Genomic DNA, 24,695 nt, shown 5'->3' with positions numbered 1-24,695 from the left:
AGCGGCTACTTAACATGCAAGCTCCATCGCACTCTGCGTTCCACATGACGTTGACAAACATCTCTTTGACCACAGGCCGTGCATATTTTTTTCTGGATCGAAAAAAAAGTGCTGAAGGCCGTTCAATTGGACCGAGGGAAAGAGAGCAAGTGAGGTAGACAATAAGAGAAGGAGAAATTGAGAGTTTTCTACCGGGAGTGTTTGTGGGTGTGCATCCCCCCCCCCCCACCCCCAAGCGAAGGAAGGCAAGCTCAAGATAGCCTTTTTATTGACATTTACAAAAAGCTAGTAGCTCCATTGTAAGACACTGCTGTTGAAGAAGATGTTGTCATTGTAATTATTTAGCCATTTATGTGTAGGACAAACAAATGCCTCTGCTGTGAAATGACCGATAATAGCTTTGTCACGGTGAGCAAGCCAGGACTTGAAAACCCCTTGACTCCACAAGTCTATCCATCTCCCAGAAGGTCTGCTTAGAACACACCGGCTGCTGCACTATTGTGATTACAGATGCTACTCTGTCCCCCCCCCCAAATAATTGTTGTCACTCTCAGGATGACCTTGCAATCATGTGTGATTTAGCCTTCCCACTTGTTTTTTTTTTCTGCCACACTCTCCATATTTGTTCACAAGCAAAGCCGTAATTGCAGGCTTCGTCTCATGGAGACAGAAGTTTTATGAAGACCAGTTGACTTTGAGCTTAGAGGTCTGCAGTGTGAGAAGGCTAAGAATACAGAGAATATCTTGTAGTTCCATTATTGCATCACACCACACACACCAGAGCTACACACCAAGAGCTAGAAACCAAGCAGATACCCAACCTGCTTTGTAGTGAGTGAGAGCAAAATACACTTTACAGTAGAGAAACAGCAGACTGGAGCAGAGTTGGCCATGACAACACTGACATGTGTCCCAAAGGGTGCAATAGCAGTGTGTGTACAGTATCCCCCTCCTGAGACAACTCAACACTAGAACAGGTTTCCCTCAGAACACTGTCAGTTGTTCTGCAAAGCCTCCACAGAGAACTGTGTGGTTGACCTGCTTGTGTTGGGCAGGAGGAATATAGTTGACTGGAAAATAGAACAGTCTTACATGGCTTAAATAAGGTAGATCAGTTGGTCGGAGAAGACAATTATACAGTAAAGGAATGGCCTCTGGCTAGCATGTGTTTTTGAATTGGTAATGTATACTGTGTCTCTCTGCACCTGTAATATCAGATAATGAACGTAGCAAGAGAATACATTTCCTGAATATTGATTCCTTTGACATTAGCCTTGTGGGGAAAAATAGATTGCAGATTTTTTTTATTGAGTTTCATTATGGTGCTAAATGAAACGGAAAAAGGTAGGTGTTCTTTGCACTCCTCGTGTTAAGTATTACATTTCTTTGAGGTGGGAAGTCTACAAAAGAGCCTTATTCCTCAGCCCTCCGATTTTGCCAAGTTCAGTTCGATGTTAATTGAAGTAATCCTCTCCCAGATGCTTTCATTCTGCTACCTAAAAGATGGCAACAGAAATGCCACTGTAAGCATATGGTTGCATGCCATGTAGTTGCCGTCCTGGGTTTTGTACAAAGTAGAGAAGGCACTTAGAGCTTGGCTTTGTTAATGAATCTCAGTCTGACTGAATTTCCAGCACTGCCCGAGTGACTCAAGGAACTCCACAAACAAAAACAATGGTAGCCACTGCAATATGATAATTGTGCTGTTTTCCCAGTTAGTGGTTAAGACATTTTTATGTCGTTTGGTTGGAAACCGTCAGGGAGCGGTCCCAGCTTGCCTGCACATCCCCCGCTATCACTTCACATCAGGACAATATGCAGCAAATGCATTCAATTGTGTCATATTGAGCATGCAAAATAGATGTCATGCTGTCGCCACGTACTACACATCTGCTTGACCTGCCAATCACTTCTTTTCTCTCCCTTTTGCTTAAAAAAATAGTGCATGTATATATACATATATATATTCAGCAGAGCCCTGAAACATTGACTTTTTAATGAAGATATTCCAATCTGAGTCTGAAATAAATGCACAGGAAGTTAGAGTGTTTTCTGTTTTCAGCTATTTGTTGTCAGATCTGGTACTTTTGATGTTTTGTCTCTCTCCAATATGGGTTGTAATTTATCGAAGCAGTCATTATTGTTTTGAGCTAGTGTTCTTCACATCCCGTGACCCATTGGCTTTCATGAGAGTGATGGATCTGGTTGAGTGGTATTATACAAACTCAAGTAGCTTCGTTAGCTGTGATCTTGATGTCTTTTGTTGTGTTCTGACAATCTAAGCCCTTCGTTTCCCCATCACATTTTAGTTTTCCAGAGTCTTTCTGTCTTCTTTAATCTGGTCGCTTTCCTTTTAAGCCACTGAGATATGTGGCACATGTGATGAGCACTATGTGGAGAATGAGATTTTTGACTCCCATTTAAACAGACAGCCTTTTTGTATTTCTCTAAATTTCATCAGACTAATCCAATTAATCACCCTAAATCCCAGACAAGATAAAGTAAAGGTCACAGCATGCCGTCTCAAACGTCAAGGCTTTCTGCAAAGACTCCATTGAGCTCAGGAGAGTGCTATTCAAACACTTTCAGTAAGAGGTGTCCTCTCCCTATCATGACAAGGAAGAGAAGAGTTGTTCGGGGAAGAGGGGAAAAGCCAGATCTCTCACACATAGAGGCTGCTGATTCGTGGAGGCCTGAACGTTTTATCTGCTGAACGAGTTGCGCGTGTACTTCACTGGCTTTAATGTCTTCTCTTCTGAGTTTGGTGAGAGAGCAGCATCTTATCTTCGACCCTTTCCGATGCACGCTGATTGAATCCTGGCAGATGAGCCTGGGAATTATCAAGAAAGGTTGTGTTTGTATGCCATAGACTTTAGCGCGTGCTGAGCCTCAAGTGTTTCCTTTTTGTCAAAACAAATAAAAAAGTGCCAGTCACGCAGAGAGATGAGGAACACAGTGACATTTATGCACATAGTGGAGTTGTTATGGTGTGTCGTTTTACCGTTGCTCTCATGATGAACCACTGTGAGGGAGGGGCCACTGTCTGATATACTGACGTTGTCCTATTCGACGTGTCTACACAGAGTTTACAAGGAATGGCAGCCCTGCCCTTGGTTGGGTTTATATAGCCTTGACCTGCCATCACTGGGCGTTCTTTTCTATGTGGGGGAGGTGCTGTAAACATGTCAAACCAACTTGAGGCAGCCAATCAGGACGCTTGAAGCCTCTGGACTGTTGCCCTCTTGTTGAGATCAGAGCGTGCAGGCAACAGCTGAGGTGTCAAATCAGACATGAGTGACAGGGCCTGACATACACGTCACTGTAGTCCCGGCCTAACCATATCTGATGACACAACGCTAGGCACGGCAGGCAGAGAGAGAGAGAGGGAAAGAGAGAGAGACCATTCATTTTCTACAAGTAATTCAGCATGCTCTCTTATTGCTCTACCTCCTAAACAACATTTTCGGTTCAGAGTCAGTACCTACACAAAGATGTGCATTTCAGTTGATGAAGTGTAAATAGCTACTCACCCAAAATGTTTGCATGCACATGCTGTGCCCTAAAGCTATGGGAGTCCAAACTGCAAACATCAGATGGTTGCAGAGTTTAGAATGTCAGCACTTCCTTGCTTTGACCTGATTGAATCATTATAGTAAAGTTTTTGAAATTAAAGCAGATAAATTGCTTTAGTATATTTAGAGGTTGTTCTCATACCTAAAGAACTATACAATTGCTATAATTACTTTCCTACAGTGTCTTGTTCAACATGTGATCTTTAGAGGTATGATCTTAATCAGATTGTTGCCCAAAATCCCCCACACTTAAAGAAAATCAGATGATACACATGTTATTTCCCACATCCTTAGCTGTGTTCCACACCAGAAAAACACAATGCTTGTCTTACAATGACTTTGTCATGACTAGAGGAGAATGTAACAAAACCTAATAAATCCCAGGCAATTCAAATATATTTCATCAACAAATAATAATCATAATTTAGCATTATTTTGAACGCATCCAGTGTCCATCTTGGACATGTGAGTTTCTAATGGTGTTGGGCCTGTCCTGGCATGTTCAACCCAAACAAGGACAGTAGAGGCCACCAGAATAAATGGAATGAATGAAAATGACATGGTGATGTTTATCACCAGGGAAAGAGAACATCATTATGCACCTTGTTAAGCCCTTCTAGCAACGTTGGTTTGGACGTAATTACCCATTTAAATGAGTTTCCTCCAGCACTGTTTTTATTTCTCAAATTAAACCCTATGACACAAATATGCCACACTCCATTTTCCTTCACTGCCGGTCTTGGGCTATCTCCAGTACATCCTTAGGCAGGTCTCAGGGCAGCATGTTGAGGAAACATACCTTTGAGCTATTAAATGTCTAGTATCCGTCTGTACTTTAACTCAGAATTTACTGCTCCAGTCAGTATTGTAAAGATGGCCCTGGATGGATCATAACGATCAAAAATGACAAAACAATATTCCTGTTGAAATCCTTTAAATGAATGAACACGGTAGACAAGCTTTGCCCCACAGTAAGAGCACGAATGCATCTTAATCTCAATTTAATCTTTCGTAAGATTTAAAATTTTGTGTATTTGGCTCATGAGAATTCCCGCGGCTGTCTGTTGCTTGGTATGATGGAAATCCATCGTACTGGTTTAGCCCAATCCCGTCTCATTTAAGAGAAGCACAGGATCAAGTGCAGTGTAAAGCATTTCACAGTTTTGTATACAAAATTCATGTATAGGATTTCTTTGTTGGGAGAGGAAACACGATGGCAGAGGTGAAAGCAGGCCTAATAAAGGTGAACAGGTCTGATTGAAGCCCAAATGGAAGTGAAAGCTTCAGGAGAGGGAGAAAATAACTTCATTAAATGATTTTTGTCTCTCCTAAGCTCATCTCTCATTAACACAGATTTGGCTGCCAGCGTTTAAAAATGCCTGCAGTTAAATTAATAGGAGACAAAAGGTCGGCCTACATTCTTAAACATGAGCCGCGCCTCTTGTTATTGCCTGGAGGAAAGGTTACTGTATATTCGGACTGTAGGACACATTCAGAATATGTTATTCTATAGTATTTTTCCCGTATATTCCTTTATTTTAGAATCAGAATCAAGTTTAATCGGTAGTAAGTAAGTAAGTGTAAACAAACAAGGATTTTACTATGGTGGGCAGGTGCACACGGCAAAGATATACAAGTATAAGATGTTGTTTACCATTTAGAGCTGTTTCATCATGGGATTGAAGATAGTAGACTCCCCTCCAGTATGTTAGCGCCCCTCGGCCGAATACTATCAAGTGACAAGGGACTTTAAGGCTCTTTAGGGAAATTAACATAATTCTTTTCATATCCAATGTGTGAGGAACAACCAAACCAAGCTATTTCCAATTGTGAGAAAGAGCATGAAAATAAGTAATTATGACTTCATATAATGACCATCGTTATTTGAGTGCACAAAAATTCATTTTGTCAAAATGTGTAGAGTGGAAAGGTATTAATTAAAATTTATGGATAACGATATAACTTGTATTCCTTTTTTGCACAGTCCTCTGTTGCTTTGCCAGTTAAGACATTTTTCTATACTCTCACTATTCTCTCTAAGGGGGGTTCTCACAACCTCAATAGTAGATGGTGATGTTGTTAAAGTGATTGAGAAGTGGGGGAGGGATGCAGTGGAATGTAACAATGCTCATTGTGAGAAGCAGGGTCATAGGAAAGCTGGTCTTTTCAGGCACCTAACTCCAACACTAGGGAAGAGTGACCTTTCCAAGTTTCCTTCTTTTCGCCTTAAATAAGAGCAAGTAGAAGGATGTTAGTTAGCATCTTCACTATCAGATTAAATGTCAACTTCTGCATTATTGGTGGAAAGAACTGCAAGGAAAGATTGGAGAAATATAAATGTCCTATTTAGCCACTGCAGTGCAGAGGTACATGTCACTGTTGCCACGCAATTTCAGTCATGTTTGGTCACACATTATTGCCACTTTACCTACCTTCAATATAGGAACAAGAAATGCGCATCATTTAATTTGGGAATAATATAATAATCCAGTTAACTATTTAATTCTATACAGAGACAATACATATTTTTTAGATTAGTTTATTATAGTTGTGTAACTGACTATCTGTTTCTGTCTTTTGAGGAATGCAGAACAAATGTTATAAAATAATACAATACATTGTAGCTGTATGATGACAGCGGAGCCGGTTTGTAGCCTAGCTACAGCTACAGCTGCAGGCTTAGAGGCAGGCAGGCTAAGGCTAAAGAAACAGCAGGCTAGCGTAATTGCGCATTGTTCATCCACAGAACAGGAGGCAATGCATGTAATGAGCTGTAGCACTCTCTCCCGACCTGCCTAATGGGCTATGACTAGCCATAGGCCTCTCAGAGGGGCCCCCGTCCCCCTCGGAGTCTCTGCCCGCGCCATCAATACCACGACCATCGTCTCAGACATCATCTGTCTTTCTCATCTTACTTTTTTTCTCTTCCCTTAACCTCTGTCGTTCTCTCTCTCCCTCCTCCACCCCTTCTTTTTGTCACTCTGTCTAAGGAGATGGTGGGGAGCCTTAATGTGTCACGTTGTTACAATGCGTTGTTCTCTTTCTTATTCATGATGTCAAGGCTCTGAGCAGTCATTCTGATGCACAATACTATAGTACGTATTCAGAATAGGCCACTGGCTGTGCAGGATTGTTTGATGGGATACTACTGCGTTAGCGAGCAATACACACTGACAAATGCACAATTCTGTGGGAAAATGCTGATGTTACGAGTAAGGGATTTGTTTTTAGAAATCGGTTTACTTGTTTTGTTTTTTTCTTCAATGTCTGTTTAGCATTTTGATTATCTAGTTCTGAAAGCAATTCAAGTGGGCCTTGTTTTGCTTCGAATTGTTTTCCTTGGATTAGGGCTTTGGAGAAAGGCCCTATGACATATTGTTTACGCCCATACAGTATCTTGTTTACTGGGAGACAGGGACACTGTTTCCTGGGTTGAGTTATATCAGGTCAAGTTAGAAAGACTAGAATGTGTGGCTCTGAATAGATTAAATACACACTTTCAACTGAGCAGGGCAGCTGAAAGGGGCAATAATGATAATGGCTATGGTTGTCTAGCTCTGGAATTCATAACTACATCGCTTTTATCACCTCGCTTATGTCGTCAGACAGCAACGCTCCGCATCCCAGCCAGTGTTGGTGCAACACAATAGGATGTCAGTCTTTGGGTTTCCTGTCACGTACGCCGTTTGACATCCCGCTGCACAAGTGACCGAGTTAATGAATGAAAGCGCTCCGGCTCTGACGTGCTTAGCTGTTGCGAGCGCAGTGGGTTTCAACAAGAGCCCTCAACTTCCCTTGCTCCCCTCTGCCCCACCAGCTGTTCTTAGACTGGCCTTAGAGGGAGCTAGAGTGCAAGGGAGAGCGCCCCTAGTGGTGTCATGGGAGACTACAGCTTGTTGCTGTACTGTAATGATGGGGGTTTAATGTCCCTCCAGGGAGCATGGTGGCAGGGTCACCATGGAGTTGTGCTCGCTCGCTCTGATCCTACCCAAGTGCTGAGGGATCATTATATTAAACCGGGCTGACAGGGCTGTTAATAGTACACACACATACACACACCCACACCCATGCGCACACACCCAGGCAGTCGCACAGATGCACATGTACACACACACAAACACAGTCAGGAATATATGGAAGGAAGGTAAGTAAATGTTTTACTTAAACACCCAAACTTCATCCTAATTAAAACAATGTCACTTTCTCACATATATCATGTGAATGTAGTTTTTTTGAGAGCATCACTGGTGCTATCCAGGGATTTTAATATAGCTTCATGTTGCATGAGTAATGTTATTGCACTGTTGGGGTACTTGGTCCTTTGTCCTTTGTCTAAGAATGGGAATGGAGATGGTTGCACTGGGATCGATTTGAACCCTTCTTTGCACACTCCATACTGTTTGTAATTTCCTTTAAAAAAATAAAACCCCAAAAATATATTCCTAGAACATCTTGAATCTAGTTTCAGGGGTGTTTAGTGGCCCCTTGCCTACAATAGCCCTTAAAAAACCATTGCCTGACTAGCGTGTTTGCTTGTGAGCTTTTCTTTCTGTTATTGGAGTCTATTCCTAAAGAAAACCAGACACAACACTATCGGGGGAAGGGCTACAGAGGGGAGTGACTTTTCATTTATTTGCTCCTCGGTAATGATTATTGTAGCCACTAAGCCCCAGATTTGGCCTTGTTTTGCTGTGAGTAGTAGCAACGACAACAGGGACAGGACAGCCTCGCCCTGGCTGACAGTGTTGTCTGGAGCTAAGCTGGGAGGCTAGTGGTGCCAGGTGAAGAGAATGGAAGACAATGGCTGGGCAGTCACAGGAGACCAGCTGGGCATGGGCAGAGAAAAGGAACAGGGGGGGATTTGGATGGGCAGGGACCGAGCTTGGCGGGTGTGGAACCTGAGGGCTTTGGGTTGTCAACGGAGCAGGATTTTTATTTATTTATCAGAGCCCACTCCAATTGGTCTGTTTTGGTGGGACGCGCCAAGCCTAGTGACTAGGGTCAGAGCCAGCCTGCATGAGCAACTGCAGAAAGATGACTTTTGGTTTAATTTGGAGGACCAGCCATAATCCAGACTAAGTCTTTTAAAGCTGTAGCCCCCCCCCCACCCCCCCCCCACCCCCCCCCCCCCCCCCCCCCCCCCCCCCCCCCCCCCCCACCCCCCGGAGGATTATGGGAGCGTCTTTAAAAGGATAAGGGGCTCCTTATCAGTGCCTCCCTCAACACTTCTTAGCAAACATGGGGGTGGAGGGCTCCCAGGCACCCAGTACTGACGCGCATTCATGTGTTTGTGCCACGGAGATTGCTGATCAAACAAGTGAGATCAATGAAAATCTCAATTGACCGTTCTAAACCTCTAAAGTCATGAAGGCAAATGGATTATAACAACCTCCAACGTATCCCACTAACTGTGGACTGTATGTAAATCTGGACTAAATATAAGACCATAAGGGGATGTCCAGCTGTTCTTTATAAGCTGAATGCTTCTAGCCTTTATAATCACCTTCCCATGCATACCGAGTAACTCCATTTGACACTATTGCCCCAGCACTTATTAAAGGAAACATTTAAAACATGTGCATTTAAGCCCAAATGGGAATGCATAAATGCTTCAATGTCAGAGGCATGAGGATCAAAGCCAAAGTCAGAAATTAGCACATTTCCTCAAGTTTATCTTGTTAATAAATGCACAGCCTCCACAAAAATACACCCACTGTTTTGTTTTGCAAACAATTATCCTAGTCATTTCAGGAAATGCATTGATATGAAAAAAAAGATATATGTATATTTTTGTTGTCAGAATGAGAACTTTGAAGATTGGCTTGAAACATTTCTTCTATTTTAAAGTGGCAATGCAAATGGAAATGTGTTTTTTAGGCAATTAATAAACACTTGTTTCTTGAACTACCATGCTGTGATGTACCTATCACACGGCAAATGCCAAAATCAGTAAATAGAAAACTTGTTTAGATTACATGTTCAGAGATAAGAGGAGAGTGAAGGAGGACTCCAATTTAAACCTGTTTGTCTCACTAGTGCTAATGAAGTATTGTTTTGGAGGCATGACTGGCTGTCAGAGTTGCAAAGGGAATAGGCACCAATATACCACTAGCCATCATACGTGTTGCTTGAGATGCTATATTTGAGTGCGAAGCTGCTATGTATCTCATTGGTGTGTGGAGAGGGAGCAGTGAGGCTTCCCTGGAGGGACCATCCTGAGGATCCTTGGTGAGAGATTTTGGAGTCCAGGGAGAGGGGTGTAGAGCAGAGGGAGGAGATGGAAATAGAAGTGCTTCTGAGTCTGTATACTTGTTTACCTGGTGACACCATTTCAGGCTCAGCTCATTAACCCCTGCACCTGGGTTTGGCAGCTCCATCTCTCTCCATCTCTATCTTTTTCTACTGATGTTAATTAAAGGTGATACTAAAACACAACACAAACAATACAGGGCTAGGACAGCTGGAAGGTAGAATGCAAGTCTATTTCACCTCGTTCTATTTCCAGTATTCACCAATTTTCTCCAGCTCCTAAGCTTGAAGCCTTTCAACTGAAATATTGTATTAGATGTTGGAACACAGGCAACGTGATAAAGTAAAAGGTCGGTCTCAGCGATCCCCAGATGCCATGTCCCTTGCTCTCACAACATCTTCTCTCCCCTATCTCTACGCAGTGAACAAGCCTACAAATTGTTTGGCTTGACCTTTGCTACAGTAGCACTAATTATTACCATTACAGAGGCCCTGGAAACCACACTGCTAATTATATTAGATTTATTTGAAGGGACTGCCATGCCATTTCTTTCTGGCCTGTCAGCACTGCTGTCAATGTGTGTGATCGAAACCCAGACTAGGTTCATTTGGGTAATTCAGTAATAGCAATTAGTGTTACAATAATTGCTTTGCTGTAATATCAACAAGGAGCATTACCATCAGTTCATATGGACCTAAATTAGCCTCCCTCATGCAAACAGTACCCTATGCAAATGATTGACCCTGGACTGTCGAATAAAGAGTGATCAAGAGCCAGCAATGTTGAGTAACACGTGTAGTTACCCTATTACCCTGCTGTTTTTAGTTTCCATCTCCAACACCATGTATAGGTGTTTTAGAAAGGAAGCACATTCAAAGATTTCTTATTGCCCATTAAAGTAGGACCTGCGACCTCAGGTATCACATATTTTGTATTACATAAAGAGCAGGGATGATAGGAAGCGATATTTCTCAAAGCTCCAACATGAATGAACAGGGGCAGAGGGAGCGGGCTTTTGGCTGCCGTGCTACTCATGTAATGAGCCTAAGAGGGGCCCAATTATTCCAGTTGCGATCAAAAAGAGCCCAAGATTACTTCTCTTCCCCTTTTTTCTTTGACATTTCCCACAGTAACATCTCTTGATGGGGATAAAGAGAAAAGAGAAAAAGAAAGCAGAGAAAAGAGAAGCTGCCAGTGAACAGTATTTTGCAAGTGCTCGAGAGTCTTTGAACAGTTGCATGGTGGTAGCGGCCATAGCCATGGTGGTAGAGCGTTCTCTTGTTTGAGGTTGTTTAGCCCTTCTTGAAACTATCTCCCTCTCCACGGCAGATGATCTGCTTTAGCATGCCTGTCACCTGGCCAGGAGAGAGTAGAGGCCTTCCAGTGACTGCCACCTTTAGTTGTGGTAGACCGATGGCTGCACACAATAAACTAATTATTCAGGGTTATGGAAAATCGCAGGGAGGCAGAGATATACTTCTTTACTGGCGCTCATTTCCCAGACTGCTTCCCGACTTCCAGGCTGCACAAAGAAAAGGGGAAGTTATTCTATTATGTTCAGATTTCGCACCCTTTTCATTTAATTAATTCCCCAGATTACAAGTAAAAAGCATATTAGATGTCTCTGGGTAAATAAAAGGATCGCTCTGCCGTAGGATATCAAACTACATCAGCCTGCGAGGAATTAGATTGGCTGTTAATCACAAAGCCATGAATATGGAAAAATGAATAACATTATTCACTGCTGCGCTGAGACAAAGACTAACTCCCCCAATCTACATCAAAACAGATAAACATCCACCCCTAAGATATGTTCTCCACTGATAACCATGCTGTGTATGTCGAAGACTCCCTCCTTCTCTCCTTTGCTCTCAGACAGCTCAGATAAGCAACAACAATTACGACATGTTGTTTACGGCAGCAGAACAAAAGGATTTCAGGTCTTTATTTCAAGGAAGTCGAGGTGTGGAGAGGTGTTTCGTCGGGTGTCTTATTCATTTCAAAGCGACTGCAGGGACTTCATTATGTCTAGGCAGAGCAGTCAGACAGCAGCAGGCATGAGTGAAGACAGTACAGGACGTGTTGAGGCCGCGGTGGGCTGTGTCCTCTGTCCCCTTTGGAACCAGGAGCGGTGGGAGAGAGAGGGACAAGGGGAGGCCTGCCGTCTGTTGTTGTTTTCAGCGGCCCTGGATTTCCTCTCTGTCCTCCCTCACGTTCCTCTCTCTCTCTTTCTCTCTCCCTCTCTGACTCAAAAAACCTGTTTTCCCCCCAAAGACGGCTCTAATATAAATTCAATTAAATGAAGTCGGAAGCTAATCCCTGTTTGTTTCAGATGCTGGAATCACCCTGCCCGCCCCCCCCCCCCTCCCCCGGTGTACCAGCGGGTCAAGCCCGCCGCATCTGGCCCCCTCTTTGCCGGGCACACTCTCAAGCTGCTTCTCTTCTGCTCTCTGATGGAGTCGACAGCAGGCCCCACTCTGCCCAACTCCCCCACTGAGACTGCTGCATGTGTGTGTGTGTGTGTGTGTCCACCTCCCTGCAAGCCCATTGTACGCTTGTAGATTTTTTAATTGTGCATTTACAGTATAGACAGACCAGCACCGTGGTCTTCTTGTCATGTTGTCACTATTAACAGCCATCATTGTCACGCTTACGTCTGTAAACACTGCAAGTGCTGAAACAACACAAACGTGGTTATCACGTGATAACTAGACAATGTGCAACTAATAATAATGCTGAAGAGGCTGGCTGACCAGTAGAGATGATATTTGGTATGTTATGCCCTGTTAGTTGTCTGTTGTGGCTCTGCTTTCCCAGTTTGGGAAAGATTCCACACACACACACACACTCCACCCCATCCTGCAGATGTGACGGCCGGTGACATGCTTGGAGCTAATGCGCTCTCGTCAATCCCGCTGCTGACAGATGCCTGCCATCTGAGGCCATCCTGAAAATGAGCACCAGATGTGCATCACATGTAAGCACCGGCAAACAGGATCAACAAGCTAACTAGGGCTCTATTACTGGATTCCTGATTGGAGTAGCCTTGTTGTGGTTGGAGACCAGGATCTATGCCCATCTGGCCTAAGCTCCTATGTCTGATGGCCCTCACAGCATCAGACCCTACACATCTACCACTGCTCTGAGGCCTGCCTCTTATCCACCAGACAGAGGTCTGGTAACTGGTTTAATGCAGATATTGAGTGCAGATATTGTGTGAGTGTTTGTGTGTGTGTGTGTGTACCTGTGTGTTTGTGCTTTGGGTCTCAGAACTAGCACACGTGCCCTAGCGGGGTTCCATCAGCCCTCTGGCCAGACCGAGCTCAGTGTAAACATCGTTTGTTTGAGTGAGTGGCCTGGTTTGCAGGATTAATGAGTACTGATGAAGTTCCACCTGTATCCAGGGTGCTGCCTTCCTGTTTGCCTGAGTGTCTCGGCCTGGTCTGGAGGCGGTGACTCATGCCTTTACCGAGTGTCAGATTAAGGCATGTCAATAACGAGACCGACTCAATCCATCTCAGAGTGAGTGCATCCGCTCACAGAGCCTCCCAGTCTGTAATGAGCTGCCGCAAATCTCCATCCAACAAAAATGTCTGGAAAGATGCCTTGTCATGGTGATGGAGCTGAGAGAGAGAGAGAGAGAGAGAGAGAGAGAGAGAGAGAGAGAGAGAGAGAGAGAGAGAGAGAGAGAGAGAGAGAGAGAGAGAGAGAGAGAAAGAGAGAGAAAAGAAAGAGATGGGAAGATGGAGAGGGGGTGGCTGCGGTAGAAAGCTTGTCTGCCGCCCGCCAGCCATTTGGGGAAAACACAGCCCAAAGGTACCATCTCATGACTCCACTACTCAATAGTGTGTCACACAGTTGAAATACACCCACAACAATGGCAGAGAGTCCTGAATTTACAGCTTTCTAGTAAACAAACTTGGACTCAGCAAGTGTTGTGTCCTGTCAGTAGCTCTTTTTTTTTAATAACTATTATGTGCTATACCACTGAGGTTAATTCAGTTCAACAACAGACTGACTGAGACAGTGGAGGTAGAAGTATACTTGATTTCTTAGACTGCTTTAATTAGTTCCATGCAAGATTTTGGTTTTTTGAGGGGGAACTTTCAACAAATCTCTGGAAACTATTAGATTAAATAACAGTGGCCCCTCCTCTGTGGAACAGTGTTTAAAAGATAGGCCACAATTGAGAATATTCAAAAAGTGCTTCCTGCTAATTCACTTGGAAGGCTAAAATGGCTGCTACAATAACAGCTCCTGTTTGTCATGCTTATTGCCTGAAGGACTGAAAGCCTAGCAAATCTGTGTGGATTAAATACTCTGTATTTCCTTTGACAAAGCCTGTGCAGAGATGTGCTACCCACATTTGTCTGGTGATGCCAAGCGGACGCTGCCGGAGTTTAGGAGGAAGGGTGTGAAAAGTTTTCATCCTGACATCCAAATTAAGGAAAACCCCCCGGAACTCGCCGGAGGGGAAGTTTCAACTATTGGAGTTTGATTAGGTTCTGCAAGCTTAAAGAAAAGTAAGCCGATTTATTCTTTGGAAAAAGCTATGTGATAGCCAAGTTTTTTTTCTCTCTCTCTCTCCCCCCCACTTTAAGTACTGTATGTAAAACGCGAAATCTTAATCTCATTGATTTATTTTATCTTTTCAAAAAGACAGGGTTGACAAAAGTAAGCTTTGACACACACCTGCACGCACACAGGCTTGAAACCACAGGTGTCAGATGTAACCAGCTCCCCATCCTGCCATCCGTGGTTTGAAGCTGTGGGGAGTGACACATGATGGCTCCCTATTCTTAGTAGAAACATTGGCTGTGTCTAATTTCCATGTCGCCACAAAGGCAAAACGGACGACAACACAGGTGCTACTTTGCTGCTCTCATGACTGGCACCTAGCAACAGGGGTGCGGTGGGGTGGAACAGCGATTCCCTCGTACGACAACAGGCAACGCTAAACCCCAGCCTTGGCCGAATGCGCTGGAATGCAGACGTCGGCAAGGGGGGTGGGGCTGCGGGGCTGGGGGGGGGGGGGGGCGCTATTATTTAAAATCTTTTCATCATCCTGAAAGAGAGGAAAATAGCTTTGACGTTGAAGACCTCATGAATTATGAATGCTGTTGCTATTAATGTATGTATAATTAATCACATCTTCTCTGACTGCACTCAAATGGAGTCTATAGGGCTGAGTGTGGGGAAGCCTGTCCCAGGCTATTGAGTAAGTTACAGGATAAAACACAAGGGCATGATCTGCTTCCCTATCTCTGGCTAACACAAAGGCAGAGCAGGGAAATAACTCAAAATACCCCAGCCTTTTTCCCTCAGTTTATTAGAGCAGCCGGTGATTGTTTTCCACAGAATGGGTAAATATTTGTTTAGTTTCACACGGGAAAGAAGCGAGATGAAGGGAGAGAGACAGAGAGAGAGAGAAGGGAGAGGGAGGCTGAGGCAGGAGGTGGTGTTCTGTCTGTTGACGTACGTATCTGTTTCATTGTGTTTCCTCCTGTCTTGCCGTCCGTCTAAACAATGCAAGGGCTTCACACGTGGTCAAGGCCATTCTCATGATCGTCTCAGATTCTATTCATCACTGTCTCTTTCCCATTTAAAATACAGTAGTATCTGCGGGCAAACAAAGCAATGTAAAATGCTCAATCCAGTGCAGCTTTAAAAAGCCATTACAACATTTTCTCTCAGAAATCACTCATGTTCATAATAAGATTGATTCCCAATTGGGCAAATTGAGTTTGGGCTGAATTGACAAGTGATAAAGTGAAATGATGCAGAGAACGTGACAGGTTATTTGTCACTTGTGCCCCCTTGTCACGATTGATTGCCTATAATTTGAGTTTGCAGGGGAGCCAGTTGATATTAAATGGTAACAACTCCTCGTATTCATCATCATGGCTCCTTTTAGCAAGCAGAAATAGAAAATGTAATCTCATCCACAAGCATGGGTGTGCCCGGGGCGCTCCTTCACCCTTTTTATCACTGATCCCCCCAGAGGGACCCTGCCTTTTCCAAGGGAAGAGACAAATCTATAATCTAGCAGATGGCAGAGGATCTATGGGAAATTCTATAACGGGGGAGGTGAAGTTGGGGGGGGGGGGGGGGGGTTGGTGGAGGGTTTGGCAACCTAACAGAGGCTGAGGAGTGTTTCCTCCCTCTCTGGGGTGGTAAACACCAGGGATAAATCCTCTCCCACTGTAGCAGGGGCTGCGGTGGTCTGTGTCACCATTGTCAAGGGTGCCACACAGAGCGGAGCGGAGCTACTTAGAGGTGCAGGGTGCAGACCTGGAATGCCGAAGGTGCTGGTGGAAGCAGCAGCATTGGTGGGGGCGCCGGCACAGGCGTGCAAATCGGAGCTGTGCTTTTTGGAGAGGGAGAAAAGGGAGACGCTCTGTCTGTGTGTGTGTGAGCGTGTGTGTGTGTGTGGAGAGAGAGTGTGAAAGGCTTGAGGGTGAGCGTCTTTCTTCTCTGTTGTTGGTTGTTGGAACAGGGGGTGTAGGATGAGAGATCTGCTCAGCTCTCTCATGTCTTCTTGGTCATGCACACACACACACACACACACACACACACAGTGACTACATGACCAAATCAACAGAAAAACAGAATCTCCCCTGCTCTGCAGCTTCACTGCAGCATTACACAAGAAGGAATATATGCATATGTAAACAGCTGCCTCAGACATTGACCTTTTCCCAGCCAACAGAGAGTTTGCCCCTCTCCTCTCCCCCCCCCCCCCTCTCCTCTCTCCCCCCCCCCCTCTCTCTCTCTCTGTCTCTCTCTCTCTCTCTCTCTCTCTCTCTCTCTCTCTCACTCTCCTCTTTCTCCCTCATGACTTTCACAGTCCTGCCTTCCTAAGCCTGGCCTGACAATAGGGCTTCTGTTATTTCTAATTACCAATGGCTTGCTCCATTGACAGCATAAAACCTGAAGAGTCTTAGTGTCCTGGTAGAGTATATCAACAACAGTTGCAACAGAGTGTGGTGGCTCATTACATGTCACAGTTCCTCCATGGACTCAGGGGACTGATGAGTAAGTCCTTACGATGAGTCAAAACTAAACCTATACACTGGAACTGTGAAGACCAAATCTGCAATCTGTTTGTAACAGAGATTCATGCTACCGTATGTGTTTTCAGACTCTAGATGACATTTGGGCTGTTTTCCTATTTGTAAGTGGTTGGTATAGGGGAAAAGATATAGCCAAGGGCAAGCCTGTCTGCAGTCATACACTGCTGTAGCTGAGTGTGTTTGCAGGCAGTTTGATGGGATTAGAAAGCTGCATCCATGACAGAACTAAAGCATTCCTCTTCCAGACCTCATTTTTCAGTGCTTATTTTTCAAAACACGTTTTTATCTAACCCTTTCCCATTCCATCCACATTTGAGGAAGATTTAGTCCGCGAATGAAGTAGTTTGCTCTCTAAAAAGGAATTATACAGTGAATTAACAGGCATTTTATCTAATGCTTGCAAAACAAGGACACAGTCTGATAATTAATAATTTGCTGTTAAAGTATGCTGCTTCAATTAGTCTTTTCATTTTTTTGGCCGCAAACCTTCCATGTGTAAATGTGGGTTTAATTGTAATGGTTGATGCATCGCCCTTGGTAGAGATAATGCGTAAATTGCTACCGCCGTCTGACATGTTTTTTCTTCTTCTTTTTTTCTATCTCCCTGACACCTGCTTAACTTGCTTGGTACTTGTGTCCCCCTCCCTTCCCCCCACCCTGGCACCCTGGCACCCCAACCCTCTCCGCTCGCTCCCTGTGCCCCCATACAATGAATACACTTGCATCCAGACTACGGAACCAATTGTCACGCTGGGAGGAAGGCAAATCAAATCTCACGGCAGCAACTAGGCGAGGAGATTGCTTTTCCTCTCTGCGGCAGAGAAGTGAGGCCCAGCATCCCTCGACTCCCTTTACGGAGGAAGTGAGAAGAGGGGCAGAGAGGGAGGTCGAGGGGGTACATCTGGGGCAGAGACAGGCGTCCTCTTCGTCATGCTTTACCCATCTTACTCTCTTTTTTCCCCCCCATCCTCCCCTCCCTTCATCACTTTCTTCCACTTTGCCCCCCCAAAAGCCCCTCCACATCAGTCAGCAGTGAGAAAAGGAGCCTCTCCACTCTCCTGGTGCCCCAGTCCTCTCCAGATGAAACGGAACAATAATTACGGGGATAGAGTGACTCTGCCCGCCAAACCGGGGCCACTCGGATCACAACAACACATTGTCCAACCTGATTAAGTAGCCATTTGTGGTTGCTGGCTGTAGTTAAGCAGCCCTCATCCTCTAGCCTGAAACTTGACCTCTAGGCAAGAAAAATTGACGTCTTCCAATTTGAAGTCAGTCAGGGGCACGGGGTACATTTCTTTACAGGAAGCCCTTTGCTAATGCATCAGATTCACAATCAGGTCAAGCTTTCCAAAGAGGAAATACATATATAATTTTTTTTATATACATTTTTTTTTGCCTAAGTGTGTCAAGAACTGTAGCTTGATTTCAGATTGATCATGACAATCACAGAGACCTTGACTTGGTCTAAACAGAACCAGGGATGGACAAGCATAGCAGTATTGGCACAGTAAATCGTACCACCATTACACACCATCGTGTTTTGTACTGCTAGTGAGACCATACATGAAGAAAAGAGATTGCAGTCCAAACCAATTACAGTTCCAGTCCAGTTAGACTTACACGGTTGTGTTTGTAGCCTGTAGCATATACGGATGTTTCCTTGTTACTCCCTCAATGTATGTTCATTAGCCCCTCTCTGGGTGCTATAGATAGAGCCTTTCTAATGACTGCTCACTAGAACTAAAGTGGGGCACAGGTAGAAGATAAATAAATATACACACGTGGGTACACATGCAAACCTGTAAGACTAGCAAAATAATTGGCAACACCAATTACTTGAATATTAATGGAGTCAAGTCAGACAGGAACAAAGCAGTGGAGTGTCATGAGCATGGCGGTGAACAAACACAGTGTGATCCAAATTAAGGGTCGCTAATAAAATGTTAATTAGAATGGCTTTTTACAAATTATCGTCTCCTTGATAACAACGAGTTAAAGTTTAATTAACTGTGGACCCAAAAAAGGACACCCAGGCGTTAACCTTCAGTGCGTCCAGATTGCATCACCATCTCGCAAATCTCAATCAGAGGCCTGCCCTGCCGTCACCGCTAATTACAGTATTATCTGTCTGCTGAGATAATTAGGACGCGGAGAGGTGCAACGACAAACAATGCCTTATTTGCCGGTGATTGAAGGCATTGCAATGGGCCTTGGGTACGTAGGCATGGCCTGTAAATGTGATATTCTGGATGATAATTATCTCTGTGACACACTTACATTGTTAGACCTGCAAGTTTCGGCAAGGCGAAGCCTGACAATACTGCCGCCAAGCCGTATGATAATAGTTCCATTGTGTTGCCTTTGAAGCTTCCACAAATGGCAAGACTACGAGTGAAACAAACACAGACATGCATTTGCTAGCATTAACAAGCTGTTACATTTTCAAAGACCGCAGCAGGGTCATGGCGTGCTATTTGCCAGAGGTAAACAATACACAGTCCCCTGTGATTTTACTGTTCCTATGCTGTGACTTTTAACAGTGGCAGATTCAAGAACACAGGGGGTTCCACATGCATCTAGTTTATCACCCAACGTCAGCACTGTGCTTTAAATTTGACTGCTGTACAAGTTGTACGATGTAGAAAATCAGATCTGGACCCTAATACTGGCTAACAAGGAGAATGTGCAACTGCATGACCGCCATTTTTAATCTAAATGTGTTTAGTCACCCTGTGTTGCGGTTGCACACGGCTGCTAGTCCCTGAACAGCAGGGCTGTGCTGAACGTGTCCCTCATTTGATAATCAGTGACTTTGTTCCAACACCTGCATTAACTTCTTATCTAGGGGTGACTTTTGTGTCTAGGTCTTGATAGGTAGACTTCCCCTAGGAAGTCAGGCATTGACTCCATCTTTTATCTGGCTGCATTATCGCTCCAGTGGAATTTAATGGGGAGGGGGCAGCTTTTTACTCACCTGCATCTTATCAAGACTTGTCGACAGGGTCGTGTCCTGGCCTTCCTTTGGGCAGCAAAAGTCCTGAGAGACTCTCCATCTACCCCCACTGACATCTTATCTGGTGTGAGTGGAGGCTAACCAGACACGGGGGCTACCTGTTCAACGTCCCCTCACCTCTGTCACTGCCTCTCTCTCTCTAGAAATGTTAATGGGGAAAAAAAGTGAATGCCTTTGAACCATGTTTTCTAATGTGGGCCAGAGATCCATCGTATGCAGATTTTCTGAGGCTTTTCATCTGCAATTGCAAAGTTAAGATTCCCCTGGTATGCTCTTAATTTCATCTCCTTCTCCTACATTTATTTATTTAATATTTACACATTCATATCTGCTTGAAAATTGTGAAAGAGAAGAGTTTGGAGGAAAATAAAAAAGGGAAACTTTTCTCTCTCGCTCTGTCTGCATGATGCACTGTCCTCCCTAATGACTCCATTTTGAAGACTGTGGTCTGACTGGCTGTGGAGGAGAGAATGGAGGGAGGGAGTGAAAGGCGGGGAGGGGAGAGACTCACTGCAGCACTCTCTTCCTCTGCTCTCTCAGTCAGCTCAACCTGATGTGTGCTTTGAAAGAGAATGGGATTCAGCCTTTGAAAGCTGAGGCTGCTCACTGGGGCCTTTTGTGTAAAATAACATTTCTATTGAAAGCCAATTACTGGTTACATTATTTTGGTTCCCTCCGTAATTAAATGCATCTCTGTTTTTCTCTCCCTCTCTTCCTCCCCCACCCCGCCCCACCTTGTCTTACAGACAGAGAATTATTCCATTGACTCCAGTTATGTGAACAGCAGAGCACACCTCATTAAAAGGTAGGTCTTGATTAGACAGTCTGTCTGTTTCTTGCTCATTGTTGTGGTGGTGGTATTGGCTGCACCTGCATGGCTATCGAATGTGAGCATGCTGTAAAACCAAGGCTTATTATTTCTCATCTTGCACAACGAGCATGGAGGAAGAACGGGTCTTTAGAACACAGGCTGTGACTGTGAAAAGCAGATCCTCCTCCTCTAGAATGCGCACACGGTCCTATTCAGAATATTAGATCACTCATCATCTTCAAAACATTAGTCCTCACTCACCATTAAAATTTTATCCAACTTAGTAGTAGTTGAAAAAAAATCTCTTGCATAGGATATGACATACATGAGATTTTAAATGGTATTAAATATGTCAAAGAGAATTACATTTTACATGGACGTGCCTTGAATGTTGGTGAACATGGTGCAAATAAAAAGTACACTATACAACAGTCATATACAACTGATTTAGGAGCACCCATTTGGGCCGGGAACAAGGCTTTTCATTGTGTGCCTACGGAGTCCGGTACATTCCTAAGTCAACCTAAATGAGAATATTAGGGGTATAGGATAGGCATCCATAATAATGCAATACCTGAGGGGCATTTGTGGCTGGGCTGTATTCCAAGAGTATAATTCGGCCCTTTACCTGCAGTCATGGGACATTCCAGGCTTCCTTTGTTTGAGGCCGTACCAGCTTTCTGAAAACCCATTATAGCAATTTTCCCCTAAAAAAGATTCCCGGTGTTTATGTAAACAAAGAGCATTCAAGTGCGGGCTCTGCAGCACAGTACAAAGAGATCCCCTCAGGAGCCTGTGGGCCTGTGGGCCTGTGGGCCTGTGGTCTGGGACAGGTGCAATTACACTGATAACATCACAGAGAGCCAGCTTTACCTCCACTGCAGCCCTCCCTCTTCCAGGACGAGCTCTCACAAGAGAACTGGAGACGAGAGCTGGGAGTCGCTGTCTTGCATCTTCTTTTCTCGCCTCTCTTCTCTCCTTTGCTCTTTTTCCTTCTTTCCTTCTCTTTACTCCTCCTCCTTATTTCCAGAGGAACACTTTCTGAACATACATGCATGGTGTACATTAAATACAATCTTCCTTTAACACTGTTTGCGAAGCAGACTATGTTCCAGTGGGGTACCAAACAAATGAAGGGAAATCATGCTTATACTCTACAGCTGTTGATGGTATTTCCCCCCAACCCCCTCTCTAATGACTGTGAGACCTAAACAAGCCACAGATGCAAGCTGTTTCTATGCTTTCCGTACTTCCTGTGGTATTCCCCCTTTCCTCCCAGGATTTCCTCATCATAACCTTTTTATTTAGTTGTAGTGAGTGAATGAGTGCCTGCCTCTTGTTTGTGGAACAATGACTGTTTACATCACTGCCATTTAAGTCGCAGCACCCACACCAGCCCTTTAAGAAACTTCCTGCAGCTTCTCTGCTATCGCTGAAGTTTAAAAATGGTTGAAAAGTTGATGTGACAGTAAATCAACATATTTCCCCCATGTCCTTGTGTAGCACGTCGACATTCAAGGACCTGGAGGGGAACAGTCTCAAGGACAGCGGGCATGAGGAGAGCGACCAGACTGACAGCGAACACGACGTCCAGCGAGGCCACTACGTGGACACGGCTGTCAACGATGTGCTGAACATGACCGTGCCCCCCAACATCTGCCAGCTGCCCGACCAAGGTAGGAGAAAAGGTGTGTTCATGCAACGAGACAGTTCATGTTTTAGTTTATGTTTGAAAAGAGCAATCAGGCATGTTTCTACTGTAGATAAGACCTCGGTGTCTGTGTTTATAGTATGTCTGTATGTGTGTCTGTGTTTGGTTGCGTTTGTGTGTGTGTTTATGCCACAAGAGCATACAAGCAGTGTATGTTAGCCATTTCTAGATAAGGCCTCAGATCTTTTAGCACCTTAATGTACACCCTTTGATGTCCCACTAAGGCAGCTAATGTTGAGGGATCTCGCCTAGCCTTTGATACAGGCCTGGGCAACGTTATTGACTGATAGTACCCATGTCTGTATTCCACAGAAGCCAACTTCAGATGCGCTTGAATGGCAGCAATTAGGCTGACAAAGGTGGAAGGTGGAAATCTAAATATCAGGCGTCCTCTCATGCATTATTCAGACGGATCATTTAACAAGGGAATTAATGTTGATGTTTCTTTTTGAGTTGGCGTTTAAGAAGACATCCACTCTGCTGGCATGAGTCAGAGGAAGAGTCATGTTCATTATTAGCTACTCCCTGTCACTGTACCCAGCTAGTAGGGTCTCACTGAGAGAGGGAGCGTCCGTAAGGAGGAGGGAGGATATATGAGATGAAGCGAGGGTGAGAGACGGCGTGACAGTGATGAGAGGAAGGTGGAGAGAGGGTGCAGGGAAGGGAGAGTGCGAGACGGAGAGATCTGTGGATGTGGATAGTTGGCACAGACCTGTGTGTAACTGTATGCACCTGGGGGTGTTTATCCAGCTCAGAGGAAACACACACAGGTGTTCAGGTTTGGAGAGCAGGGGAGTCAGTGTGTGGAGTCGGCAGCCATTTCACCACCTCTCGCTCCACTAAGCATTTCTCTTCAAACAGAGAGGGTGGAAGAGTAGGAGGAAACAAGATTTGCTATGTTTTGTTTGTCTTGGTGTAATGATCTTTAATCTCTGTCACTTGAAAGAATGAGATGCCTTCAGCACTCAAAAGGGAAGACAATGTTAGAATGTTATAAATGTTTGTCCTCAGTAGTACACCTTCCTCTTCTGTTTCGTTGAATTGGCTTTTGCTACAAGAGGCGATCGTTTAGAATGTCTACGGAGGAATGAGATTGAATTGGAGCTGTATTGTGATGGTGTCCAAACAACGTTCTTACCCCAAACTCTTTTCCCCTCAGCTTACCCCCACTTGATTTTGGTCCCATTTTCTCAAGCTTCCCCAGTGAGGTCCTCAACACATTAGCAGTTCCTTCGCCCTACATTGTTGTGTTTCATGCCATTATTCTGTAACTTGTGCAGGAAATATTCTAATGAGTGAGGAGGAATGACACAAGAAAAGGAATCACACTTTCTAAAAAAAAAGGGGAAATTATTTATGAGTGGTTTTATGTATTTGTTTAATATTTTAACAAAGGCAGATTGTGAATGGTTAGGGATCGGCAGAGGAACCAATTAGGTACTTGTTATCTCAGGATCATCTGCCCCTCTGGCTGCTCTTCCATGGCTAATTAACCCACCACTTTAGGCATTATGGGTAGAAAAGAATGTCACCCATCATGATTGGCGAATATATGCTTCCTGTTCCTGGTTCAGGCAGACTATCCACATATCACAGGGTCTAGTTTTGAAAGGAATTACGATGATGAAATACGAATTTAACAGATAAACAGGTAATGCTAGGGCGCAGAAACAGGAGGATTTATCTGCAAGGGATTCTGGGAGCACTGCTTCGACAGTGTCAGATGGTAATGAACAATGATTAGTGAGTTCGCAACTATTGGTCGCTGCCCGTAATTATTTCACAATCCGAAAACTGCCAGCGCCTTTTAAAATGCATACTGACAGGTCCTCTGGTCCAGGGATCTCATTATTGGAGACAATTAGGAAAGATGTACATGAAGAATATAACAAGTGGGTAGAGCCCACGGAGCCAGCTGTTTTTTCATCAGCCCGGCCTATGATTGTATCTGTTTCACCAGGACGGATGCACGCCTTTTAAATGTATAATGTGAATAAACATTGTCGGTAAACAGGATGAGAGGCTATTTCACACTGCCATCCACTGTTTTGACCATAGCAAATAGATAAGGACGACAGTTCTGTTTGGAATTGCAATTGGATCCTTTGCGTTGTTATTGCATTCTTCCCCGAGCCCAGTTATTACACCATCCAATGGGCCATTTTTTCTTTAGTTAAGGAGCAGTGAGCGACGGGCAAAGTGGCTTCATTTGGGCCTGTCTTCTCATTGTCTTGAGAGAGACATTGTGGCAGCGGTGCTTCT

The 24,695-nt window shown here is 44.4% G+C and overlaps 1 protein-coding gene across 6 annotated transcripts in view; it reads left to right on the top strand.

Moving 5' to 3' along the window:
* The window catches only part of pcdh19 (protocadherin 19), a 51,362-nt gene that overhangs the window by 7,948 nt on the left and 18,719 nt on the right, over positions 1-24,695 (top strand). For 3 of the 6 annotated variants that reach the window (XM_047021995.1, XM_047021977.1, XM_047021960.1), the window contains exons 3-4: positions 20,658-20,716; positions 22,226-22,410. In XM_047021995.1, the coding sequence (XP_046877951.1) occupies positions 20,658-20,716; positions 22,226-22,410 (244 nt within the window). The remainder of the gene's footprint in view (positions 1-20,657; positions 20,717-22,225; positions 22,411-24,695) is intronic. The other 3 variants (XM_047022002.1, XM_047021986.1, XM_047021969.1) reach the window with 1 other exon arrangement.

The sequence above is a fragment of the Hypomesus transpacificus genome, chromosome 1 (assembly GCF_021917145.1).
Source record: "Hypomesus transpacificus isolate Combined female chromosome 1, fHypTra1, whole genome shotgun sequence".
Taxonomy (NCBI): domain Eukaryota; kingdom Metazoa; phylum Chordata; class Actinopteri; order Osmeriformes; family Osmeridae; genus Hypomesus; species Hypomesus transpacificus.
The sequence above is the reverse complement of the archived record's forward strand: the minus strand, read 5'-3'. Positions and strand labels throughout refer to the sequence as shown.